The following is a 10,991-nucleotide window of genomic DNA, read 5'->3' on the forward strand; positions in this document are numbered from 1 at the left end:
TTAGGTTCTGACTCTCCAGGGCTTCCAGGGAAGTGGTGGCTGCTGACTTCTCTCTCATTCCTAATCCCTGATCCTCCCACTGCCCTCACCCTCGCCCCAGTGCTCTAAATCTTACTCCAGCAAATTCCTCGACACCTATGATGCCCACAACATGGCAGTGGATGCTGTGTCCTGGAATCCATACCACACCAAGGTCTTCATGTCCTGCAGCTCTGACTGGACCGTGAAGATCTGGGACCACACCATCAAGTGAGAGAGCCATGCCCTCCCTCAGACCCCACCCTGGGCGGGGGCCTGTGGAACTCTAGCACTGTGAGTCCTCTGTGTGGTGAACTCTCCACCCCTCCACCACTGCAGGACTCCGATGTTCATCTATGATCTAAATTCAGCTGTGGGCGATGTGGCCTGGGCACCTTACTCTTCTACTGTGTTTGCAGCAGTCACCACCAATGGGAAGGTGAGTGCCCCCTTTGGACCCTCTACTAGAGATAGGATGAGGTATCCTAGGGTCTCCCCCCTAGAGAGCCATGCAGTGCCCTTACCAGGTAGAGGAAAGTGAGACATAAGGACTCTCTATTCTCAAGGGGTAGGCCAGCCAGGGCCCTGGTCAAAAGAGGAATCATTCATCCCACGAGGCCTCGAGGAGAGAATGGGGCTGTTCATCTTGAAGGACAGGACACTCTGGGGGATAAGATGCCGTGAGGAACAGTTATCTTCTCTGACGGCCCTGGGGAGGGAGCTACAGGATGGCAGAGGCAAGCTGGATGTAAGGAAAAACTTCTGGACCAGCATTTATCTGTGATTGAAATAATGTCTAAAAGGTAGCAAGGTCCCCATCCCTGGGAATGTGCAAGCGGAGTCTGAGGAAGGAAGATGGGAGGGGTCTGTGCAACACTGAGAATTGGTAAAAACTCAGAAGCAAACATTTTTTGAGGAAATTCTTGGATGCAAATCCATTTTTCCTTATGGCCTTTGATATAACCTGAGAGGCACCCACTCAAGGAAAGTCTATATAGTCGAAGGCATCACCCTAAAGTCAATCAGTCACCTATTTGCCGAACAGATGTTTACTAAGGGCCAACTATGGTGCCCAGCACCAGGGCAGGGCCTGGCGACTTCGGTCCCTGCAGTTATAGAGCTCACATTCTCGTGAAAGTAAAGGGACACAAGGCAACCACAAAATTAGCGTTAAGTGCTAGGCAGAGATGACCGGAGGAATTATGTGTGCACACGGTGTTCATAGCATTATTCATAATAGCCAAAAAGTGAAACAAACCAAATGTCCATCAATTGATGAATGGATAAACAAAATATGGTATATCTAAAAGGATTATTATCCAGCAATAACAAGGAATGAAGTATCAGATACATGCTACAACATGGATGAACTTGAAAACATGCTAGCGTAAGAAGTCGGTCACACTGTATGATTCCATTTATGTATGTCTGGACTAGGCAAAACTAGAGAGACAGAGAGTAGATTTGTGGTTGCTCAGGGCTGGGGGTGTGGGAGAACATGGGAAGTGACTGTTAATGGCACAAGGGTTCTTTTGGGGTGATGAAAATGTTCTAAAATTGGTTGTGGTGATGGTTGCATAACTATGAATATACCAAAAACCAAGAACTGTATACTTTTAAGTGGGTAAATGTTTTTGTATGTGAATTATATCTCAATAAAGCTATTATATTTTTTAAAAGAGAGAGAAAAGGAGTGATGTAAAAGAAAAGGACGGGGCGGTCTCTTAGAGTGGTCAAGGAAAGCTTCTTCAAGAGGTGACATTCAGGCTGAGAGCTGAATGACAAGAGCTAGCCTGGTGAAGACAGGGAGAGGCACTGCAGACAGAGGGAGTAGCTAGGGCAAATGCCCCGAGGTGAGAATGAGCTTGAAAGGGTCTCAGGGACAGGCAGGCAAGTGTGGCTGGGTCTAGGAAACAAAGGCGAGAGCGCAGGAAGTGAGAGTGGAGAGTGCAGAAATCTGGAGTAAGGAATCTGGATTTTATGTATACTGCCAAGGGAAACGTCTGGAGGAGTTTAGATAGTTTAAAGCTAAGTCTAGTGGCTGCATGGAGGATGAATGGTAGAGGGCAAGAGTGGAAGCGGAAAGACCCCTCAGGACAGGGCCACAGTTGTCCAGGCAAGAGGTACTAAGGGCTTGGACTCAGGGAATGGTAAAAATAAGATTAAACATTTGTCTGAGCACCTTGCATATATTAACTGGTATAAACCCTGGCTCTGCCACTTACTGGCAAGTTACCCTTAAGAGCCTCTATCGCCTCATTTATAAAATAGGGCTAATAACAGAACCTACCTTATAGAGTGTCTGTGAGGATTATTAGGTGATACAACTATGTAACATGCTTGCCCAGAGTCTAGTACACAGTAAGTGTATGGTAGTTACTATTATTGTTAATTCTGCATAGACTTAAATTTTCTCCCAACCTTTTTATGTTCGGAAAACACATAATCAGAGACACAAATCCCCTCTCCCACTGCCTCCAGCTCCAGCTAGCCAGGCTTCTGTTGTGTTTCCCCAGAAAGCCCATGTGCTGGTTCTTCTGAGGTGGGGGACAGGGGCCCCCTTATCCTTGAGTGTGCTGACACCCACCTCTCCACAGACCCATGTGTTTGACTTGTCCATCAACAAGTATGAGGCCATCTGCAACCAGCCCGTGGTGGCCAAAAAGAAGAACAAGATCACCCATGTGCAGTTCAATCCTATCCACCCCATCATCATTGTGGGTGATGACCGTGGGCACGTCATTTGCCTCAAGCTCTCACCCAACTTGCGCAAGACGCCAAAGGTACAGACTTGGGTAGTTTGGGCAGCTGTAAGAAGTAAAGTCCAAGGTGGTGGGGGTTGAGAGAAGGGGGAGGAGCCAGGGGGTGGCCCCCAGCTTTCTAGCTTGGGAAACCCAGGGTCAGGATGGTGTCATTTGCCCAAATACGGAGCACAGGAGAAGCAGGTTTGTGGAGAGAAAATTAGATCAGTTTTGCCATGCTAAATCTAAGTTACCTGTGAAACTTGCAGGTGGAGACATCGGTAAGTAGGCGACTATATGGGTCCAAAGCCTGGAGAAGCACATAGACATCATTGGCTTGTTTAGTGTAGACCAGATTACCCAGGAAGGGGGCTTGGGGCTTAGTCACTGCTTCATTGGCCTCAGCTCCAGTGGTCCTTGAGCTGGGAGCTGGGGGTCCACACAGGGAAGAATGTGAAAAGGAAAAGAGGTTAACTAGGTCAGCAGCTAGGCAGTCCTCCTTGTGAGCTCCGGTTTCTTTCTGGGATTTGTACTGATCTGGAGGCCCTGCCCAGAGCCCCAAAGCCCTGAAAACAGGCTATGGAGGCCAGAGCCAGCACCTCAAAGTCTAGATTTCAGAGTCCTGATTCAGACCTAAGCATCCAGGCCTTCGAATCCAGAGCCCAGTCCTGCCCATTTGGGTGCTAAGTGAAGATACGGAATTTGCTTTCTGCCAGGTTCTGGGCCAGGATCAGAGCTGAGCCAGGGCTGGGCCAAGTTGCCCTGGTGACTACACCTCTCGGTTGCAATATGAGGCATTTATTTGCGGTTTGAGGCAAGGGCAGGGCCCTGTCTCTTTCAACTAGTGATACCTGCCCCGCCCTGCGCCCTTACCAAAGCAGGGGTCAACGTAACATCCCTCTGGTACCTGCCTGGTCTATTCCGCACCATGACCAGGAGACAAGGGCTAGGAGTTTGGCCGGGCCTGTAATTGTAGCCAGCTGGGGGAGGGGGTGGACTTGGCTATAAATACTCAGAAGGCTGCTAAGCGCCTGCAGCTGTGGCCTAGAGGCTGTGGTGGGCTGGGGGTGGTGGGGTGGGGTGGGAAGGGATGGGATGGGGTGGAGGGTCGGGCATGGTCTGAAGCTCTTTGCTGAGCCCAGCAAGTTGGTCTCAAGGAGGGGGAAGGAGACAGCACAATTTGTGGAACAGATAAAATCTGCTCTTAATATAGTGAGGAGAGAGACCCAGGCTTGAGCTGGCAGAGCTGGACAGCCCAGTGGGAGGGGCAAGGGTACAGCCATCACACCTGGAGGGTGGAAGATCTGGGTGGGGGCCTGCCCTGCTCACTCTGACCCAGAGAGGCAAGGATCTCCCACAGTCCCAACTCCTCTCAGAGCAAGGGTCAGCCCTAGCTAAGAGGGCTGGGCTCTGCGTATCTGGGGACCTGTATCTCTGAAGCCCTGAGGATATGGGTACCTGGGGAGCAGAGGACCTGAGCGGGTGACAGCTGGGGGCTAGTGCTCCAGTGGATTGGAGGTTCCCGTGAAATTGTCATCTGATCCTATCAGTAGCCAAGTGATTTGTTCAAAAGGAAGTCCTCTGAGCATCCTTACTGCCCCTCCTCTTTGGGCTGCAGTCTCCCTGTCCTTCCCAGGAGGGTTTGGCCAGAGGCCCAACTTCCTGACCCGGGAAGCTTCCTCTGGTGTCAGAGCACAGCCTGTCAAAGGTCAAAGGCTATCTTTCCCTCACTACAGTACAGGTGGGAAACTGAGCCCAGAAAGGCAAGGGACTTGCCCAAAGTCACATAGGGAGTTAATGACAAAGCTGGAACTATAAGCCAGGTCCCAAACTCCCAGGGGATGGGGTGAGGCCAAGAAGAGAACACTAACTTGATTTGGAAGGGAGGATAGTTAAAGGAAAAGACATCTTTGTCCTCTGCCTAGAGAGTGTAGAGGTGAGCTGGGTAGTGGCAAAGGCACTGGGCCACAAGGGGGGGTAGGGGACAGGTTTGGGAGCAGGTGCGGCGGTCACACCAGGAGGAAATCTGAGCTCCGCATGGTGTCAGTAGCCAGGATGGGGCCAGGAAGGGGCCTGCTGGCCATGCACTCTCTCCTCTCCTCACAGCCCAGGCCAGACCCAGGCTGGGTCCTCAGCAGGCGAGGCTGGAGCGGGTGCCAGCGAGCAGTGGGCACAGGTGGCTGAGAGGCAGGGCAGGCGGGGGGTGGGGGCTCTGGAGCAGAGGAAAGGCAGGAAACGGCAGCCGCCAGCCTAGGCCATAGCCCGCTGCCTGGACAGAAGGGAGGATGGGACTGGGGCTGGTCTGCTGTGGAGCTCTTGGGGCCTGTGACACATACCCCAGTGTCCCAATTCTCGTTTTCTCGGGGCATTAGAGTGCCCTGTAGGCTGGGGTGAGGGCTCATAAATTTAGGATCTGCTCTTCTGAGGGACAGTCCCAGCTAAGGACATCTGGAATCACATGGGGTGCCTCATGTGCCCTCCTGGGTCTCTTGACAGACTCCTCCACCCTGGGTATGTCCGAAACAGCAGGCCTGGCCCCAAATGTCTCCCACCTGTGGCTTTGTCCATACCTCTCTCCCTCTGCAAACACACACCCCTTAGCTTCTTGTTAGGACTCAGCCAGGACCCCTCCTGTGGGAAGGGTGGTCCCAACAGTCAGAGGCCTTACCTCTCCCCGGAGCTACAGCTCTCCTAGCCTGAAAGGCTAGTTCCTCTGAGGGTTAGTGGGTAGATACCTTCTGCCACTCCTCCCAGCATCAAGACCATTTATTGATCCGAGATTCAGAGCCAGACTGAATGTTTCTCGGAGGCCCCAGCTGGGCCCAGGTCTCCTAACCTGAGTTGGGGCTGAGGAGAGGCAGGGATCCAGAATCTAACTGGCCGGGAGAGGGGCGGGACAAAGCTGGGGCAGGCTGGGCAAAGGAGGCAGAACTGGGACCCAGAGAAAGGTGGCCCATCCCTCACCATTCCCCCTCCTCCATGTACTTCTCCCCTCCCCAGGAAAAGAAGGGGCAGGAGGTACAGAAGGGTCCGGCTGTGGAGATCGCAAAATTGGATAAACTGCTGAACCTGGTGAGGGAAGTGAAAACCAAGACCTGAGGGCCTAGCCTCAGTCCCTGTCCCATTTTTTGAACCCATACTTGTAACCCCTGACCCTGGTACCCAAGCCCAGCCTTAGTACCCAGTATGTGACCCCCACCCCTGATCAGGTCCCAGAATCTACCATCAGCACTCTACTTCGGCCCTGGTCCCAGCACCTCACCCCAGGACTTGGCCCTCAACCATTACCCCATCCTACTTTGCACAAATAAACCGGTGTCTGGAAACTCACCCCACACCTTTATTTTTGCTACTGCAGGGCCCTCAGGAAGAGGAGGAAATCTCAGGGTAGAGCCATAGTTCCATTTATTATCCAGCAAACAGTGGGAGGACCCGAGGAGGGGCCCAGCCTGGACGCCCTCCCGTTATTGCCATGGATTCCAGTTTGCTTCCCCAACCTCAAGGGCCTGGAGGCAATTGGCCTAGGGAAAGGTAGCCCCAGTCCCTGGCCCTCAGTATGGAGCAGAGTCAAGATGGCCCTGGCCCTAGCACCAACTCATGAACCCCCACCCCAGGCCTGTACGAAGGGCCACCAGAGTGCCTCTGGGGCTAGACCGGCTAGACTCTGGGCTGCTAGGTCCAGCTCCAGACAGGCTGGACTCTGGGTTCTGGACCCCAGGCTGGCTAGACCCTGGGATCCTGATTCCAGGCTCTGGGAGGGGCAGACTTAGGCCCCAGACTCCAGGCTCGGCGAGGGGCCGTCAGGGCTGCAGCAGGTAGCTGCCTTCATGGCTGGGCTTCTGAGGCGGGGGTGCCTTCTCAGGACAGGGGCCAGGGCTGGAGTTGGGACTGGATTCCGAGAGAGAGTCGATGTCCACAGAGCGGGAATGGCAGGCCCAGCAGAGAATGACCCAGAGCAGCAGCAGCAAGAAGCCTACAAGGCCGTTGCAGACGATGGCAATGAGGGCCCCCTGGGAGATGGCTGCCCCCATGACAGGCGGCACCCTCAGACCAGCCCAGACCACGGGGCTGGCTCAGTGGCAAGGCCCATGCCGAGGCGGAACTCCAGTATAGCTGGCCTTCCAAAGAGGCTGTCCTGTCCACACACTCAATGATTCCTGGGCAGTGGATGTCCACCTGCAGTCCTGAGCCTGTGGCAGGTAGAGAGCAGAGGAGAGGGTGGTGAGGAGGCAGGGGTAGGCTGAAGGGGTAGGGTGAGGCCTAGGAGGAGAGGGGTAGAGAACAGAGTCCTTTCCCACATCTCTGGCTTCCCTGGCAGAGGACTCTGGGTCCCAGCAGGTCTAAATACCCCACAGAGCCAAGGCCCCATCCTCAGGCCTGGCTCTGGGCACCTGGATGCGGGTGCGGCCACAGTGGGAAAGCTGGAGTAGACATCCTACATCTCAATCTCCTCAGAACCAGTGGGCATGGCCTGGCCCTGCCACCAAGCTTCCAGCTCTCAAAAGCACTGTGTTGAGTGGATGAGACTAAGGAAGCCCAAGGCCTTAGAGGACGGGGATTGTAACCAGCACTGGTGTGGCCTGGGCACCTCCCCCTACGCAGGACTCCAGCCAGCCAGCCCGGGAGGCCTCCAGAGGTGCGAGCTCAGACAGAGGGAACTTTGTGGAGGCCCTGGCACGCATGTGTGGCCTGGGTACCCAAGGCGGTGCTCCCAGGTGTGCCTCTCTGTGGGACTATCTCTCCAGGTCAGTTGTGCGTGTCTGTGTGTCTGGCTCTTAATCTTTCGGTGCCCTTGCCTAGACGTGTGCCTCCGCCTCTGCATACCCACCTCTGTGTTTGTGCAGCTGTCTTTCTGTGTGGCTCTCTTTTTACCTGTCTCCGTGTGTCCCCATCTCTGAGTGTATCTCTTTTCTCTGTGTATATGGGTCTCTTGTGTCTCTCGGTCTCTCTTTTCTTCCCTGCTGTGTGTCACTCTGTCCCCGTGGACGCGTCTCTCTCCCCTTCTCCGTGGGGTCTGTCTCTCTAGTTCTGTGAGTCGCGTGTGTCTCTTTGTGTCTGTCTCTTTCTCCCCGGCTGCGCCTCTATGTCTCCATGTGGGTCTGGGTCTCTTTATCTCTGTCTCTGGTTCTCGGTCCCCGTACCCGTGGGGGGAGGGCCCCCCCTTACCTGAGTTGAGCCCGGTGAGCGCCCGCGGGAGGGTCCCGGGCGGCGCGATGCTGGGTGCCGACTGAGTCTCTGGAGCCTGCGGGCGCGGGGCGGGGGGGAGGGGGGGGCGGGAAGAGGCGGGCAGGGGCGATGTGCCCTCCCCCGGCCCTCCCCCTCGGCCGCGCAGCCTCCGCCGGCCGCTCCCGCCGCGGCGCGACCGGGTCGGCCTCTGCCGCGGGCGGTCTGCGGCGAGCCGGCACCTCCTCTCCCTGGGGCGGTGCCTCCTCCGCGGCCGCGGCGGCTCGCTAGCTCGTTCGGCGGCGTTCGGGCGGCGGCGGCTGCGGCCCGGGCACGAGGTTCGGGTAGGCTCGGCTACGTTCGGCTACGTTCGGCTGGGCTCGGCTGGGCTCGGCAGGCAGCAAAAACAGCGGAGAACCTCGCTTCCTGGGAGGCCGGCGGCCGGCGGCCAGTGGCCACTGGGGGGTGGAGCCATCTCCGCGCCGCTGCCGTCATTCAATTGGCTGGCTGCGCCAGGCTCCCGGACGATTGGTCGCGCGCTGGGGTGGGGACTGGCTCGCCGCTTGTGCAGGCGTGGGGCGGGGGCGAGAGAAAGACTGAAGGGGCTGCTAGGTCTTGATCCGTCTGGAGGAAGGGGGTGGGAACGAGGCCCACCTACTTGCGGGGATTTCTTGCACCTTCAACACCTGGAAGAGCTGCGCACAACATCCGAGAAAGGCCTCTGTACCCTCATACGTGAGGAGACTGCCCATCCATATCTGCCTCTGCCCGCATCGTCCAAGGAGGAAGGCCTTGGGTCCCCATATCTAGGAGGAGACTGAACGTCCTCATCTTGGAAGCCCCCTAGACTTCTACACAACCACTCCCAGCTGGGGGTGGACTCCGCATCCCCACTTTAGAGGGTCTGTAGGTGGCTCTACATTCCCTGGCCCCAGGAGGTGTGAGCAGCTCTGCCAACACAAGTTCTTGGGGCGTATTTATTGAGTTCCTACCCAGTACTGGTCGCGGGTTCGTGCTTTGCTGCGCTGTGGGGGAGCCTAGGTAGAGAGTAATGGGGTATTCCGAGAGATCGGTCAGCCAGGGCTGGAACAGGACCAGGCATGACGCTCCATCCTAGAATCTCTCCTAAGAGGAAGATCAGCTTGGGCAGAAGCCTGTCAGGTAGGCCTTCCTACCCGACCTCATAGGTCAGTGATTCCTAAGTGTTCTGAACTGGACCCTTTTCTCGTCCTACTCTACATATTCGCCATGGATGCTCACATCCCTAAAGCTATACCATGAAGACTCTCAGTGCTCCCAAATCCAGCATTACTTTATCTCTGGAATTCTAGCCATAGATCCAAGTGCCTTCCAGAATCAGGGGGGTGTTGATTCCTGGTTCTGCCATTTAACTAACTTTGTGATCTTGAGCAAGTTACTCACCCTCTTTTAGCCTCAGCTTCCTCATCTGTGAAGTTGTTGTAGTAATAGGTACCTCTCAGGGTTGTAATTCACCAATTCATTTATACTCGACCCACCACATCTTAGCAAATGCCAACTGACACAACCCCAAGGACCATATGGCTAAGGGGCCCCTTCCCTCAATGCCATGAAATTCACATGAGATCCCTATAAATCCAAATGCTATCTTGAAAACAAGAAAGGGAAGGGTAAGATAATTTGAAATACTGAGTCATACTTACAGACTGTCTAAAATAAATTTTTGGACCTACTGAGTTTACCATAATGGATTAATTTTAGTTCCCCTGCCCCTGTTACCCAGCAGGGTGGGGGCATTGTGAGCAAGATCAAATCAGTTCTAGGAAAGAGAGGAGACCTATATTGTTGCACATCTGAGTGTAATGTGAGTGAATTTGTGACCCAGCTGCAGGAGTTCAGATTTTATCCTGGAAACAGTGGGGAGCCACTGAAGAATTTTGAGCAGAGGAGTAAATGTGATCATATCCAGAAATTACAGGGATGATTTGGGCTGCTAGGTGGAAGGGGAGATTGAAGGCAGTTGAGACAAAGGACTGAAATGATGTAGGGGAAGAGGATTGGAGAGAACAAGAGAGCACTGAGAATATTTGGGAATTACCATTGGCAGAACTTAGACACATAGACCTACAGGATATGGGGAGTAAGAGGGAGGGAAAAGTCTGGGATAACTTCCAGGTTGGTGACTAGGGATACTGTGATTCCCTTTACTGAGATAGAAAACAGGAGAGGAGGGGTGTTTCAGCAGGGGTCTGGGGTGGTGTGTGGGGGAGGTGGAGGATGATGAATTCCATTTTAGATATGCTAGATTTGAGGTACCAATTGGACACTCAAGTTGAAATGTCCCATATACAGTTGGATAAGTATGCCTGAGGTTCAGACTGAAGACAACATTTTGTGAGTTATCAATAAATGAGTAATAGTCAAATCAGAAAAGTGGATGAGCAGGTTGCCTGTGTGGCTCAGTCGGTTGAGCTTCTGACTCTTGATTTTGTCTCAGGTCATGATCTAGGGTAGTGAGATTGAGCCCCACATGGAGCCCCACGTCAGGCTCTGCGCTAGGTATGGAGCCTGCTTAGGATTCTCTCTCTCCCTCTCCCCCTTCCCACCCCCTCCCTCTCTCAAAAAACAAAAACAAAAATACATAATCAGATACTGAAACCTAAAAACAGGGATGCTTCAGGAATAACTGGAACTAATAGACACAAAAGCCATTAGGATCTCTCTCTACTTCTCATCTCTGTTACTTTCTGCCAGGCTCCTTCATTTCCTTCCCCTGCCCTGCCCAGCCCCCACCATCCCCACCACCAGACTGGCTTCTAGTGTTTTTCTGGTCCACATGGTGAAAAACATCACTTCAGACAATCCCAAAGCTTAAAAATATTATTGTCTAGGTATCCAACAAGACACTGGCTTCTTTTTCTTGGTTGCATTTTGCAAATTCCTCAGGAAGTGCTCTGATTGGCTCAGCTTGGGTAGATACTTAACTCTGGACCCCATCAACTGTGGCCAAGGAATGGATGAAGCTCAAATTGCCTAACATGGCTCACATGAAAACCCCATGAACATTGTGGCAGGGGAGGGGGGTCCTAA

General features: G+C 53.8%; 3 protein-coding genes across 4 annotated transcripts in view; 1 reads left to right on the forward strand and 2 right to left on the reverse strand.

The window, feature by feature from the left end:
* DNAI1 (dynein axonemal intermediate chain 1) overlaps positions 1-6,053 on the forward strand; it is a 39,180-nt gene extending 33,127 nt beyond the window's left edge. The window contains exons 17-20 of the mRNA XM_064579147.1: positions 101-249; positions 358-457; positions 2,616-2,801; positions 5,760-6,053. Of these exons, the coding sequence (XP_064435217.1) occupies positions 101-249; positions 358-457; positions 2,616-2,801; positions 5,760-5,858 (534 nt within the window). The 3' untranslated portion in view covers positions 5,859-6,053. The remainder of the gene's footprint in view (positions 1-100; positions 250-357; positions 458-2,615; positions 2,802-5,759) is intronic.
* Positions 6,054-6,147: 94 nt separating this feature from the next.
* Positions 6,148-6,790, reverse strand: ENHO (energy homeostasis associated). The gene has a single exon (XM_064579815.1). The coding sequence runs from the start codon at positions 6,788-6,790 to the stop codon at positions 6,560-6,562; it is 231 nt and encodes a 76-aa protein (XP_064435885.1). The 3' UTR covers positions 6,148-6,559.
* The window catches only part of CNTFR (ciliary neurotrophic factor receptor), a 59,837-nt gene continuing 54,993 nt past the window's right edge, over positions 6,148-10,991 (reverse strand). For both annotated transcript variants that reach the window (XM_054509262.2, XM_045882567.3), the window contains 2 exons: positions 7,926-8,617; positions 6,148-6,949 (listed from right to left, as the gene is read on the reverse strand). The gene's annotated coding sequence lies outside the window, so the exon portion shown is untranslated. The remainder of the gene's footprint in view (positions 6,950-7,925; positions 8,618-10,991) is intronic.

Source organism: Mirounga angustirostris, unplaced genomic scaffold (genome assembly GCF_029215605.1).
Source record: "Mirounga angustirostris isolate CCGP_5_RB_7025 unplaced genomic scaffold, mMirAng1.0.hap1 SCAF_15, whole genome shotgun sequence".
NCBI lineage: Eukaryota > Metazoa > Chordata > Mammalia > Carnivora > Phocidae > Mirounga > Mirounga angustirostris.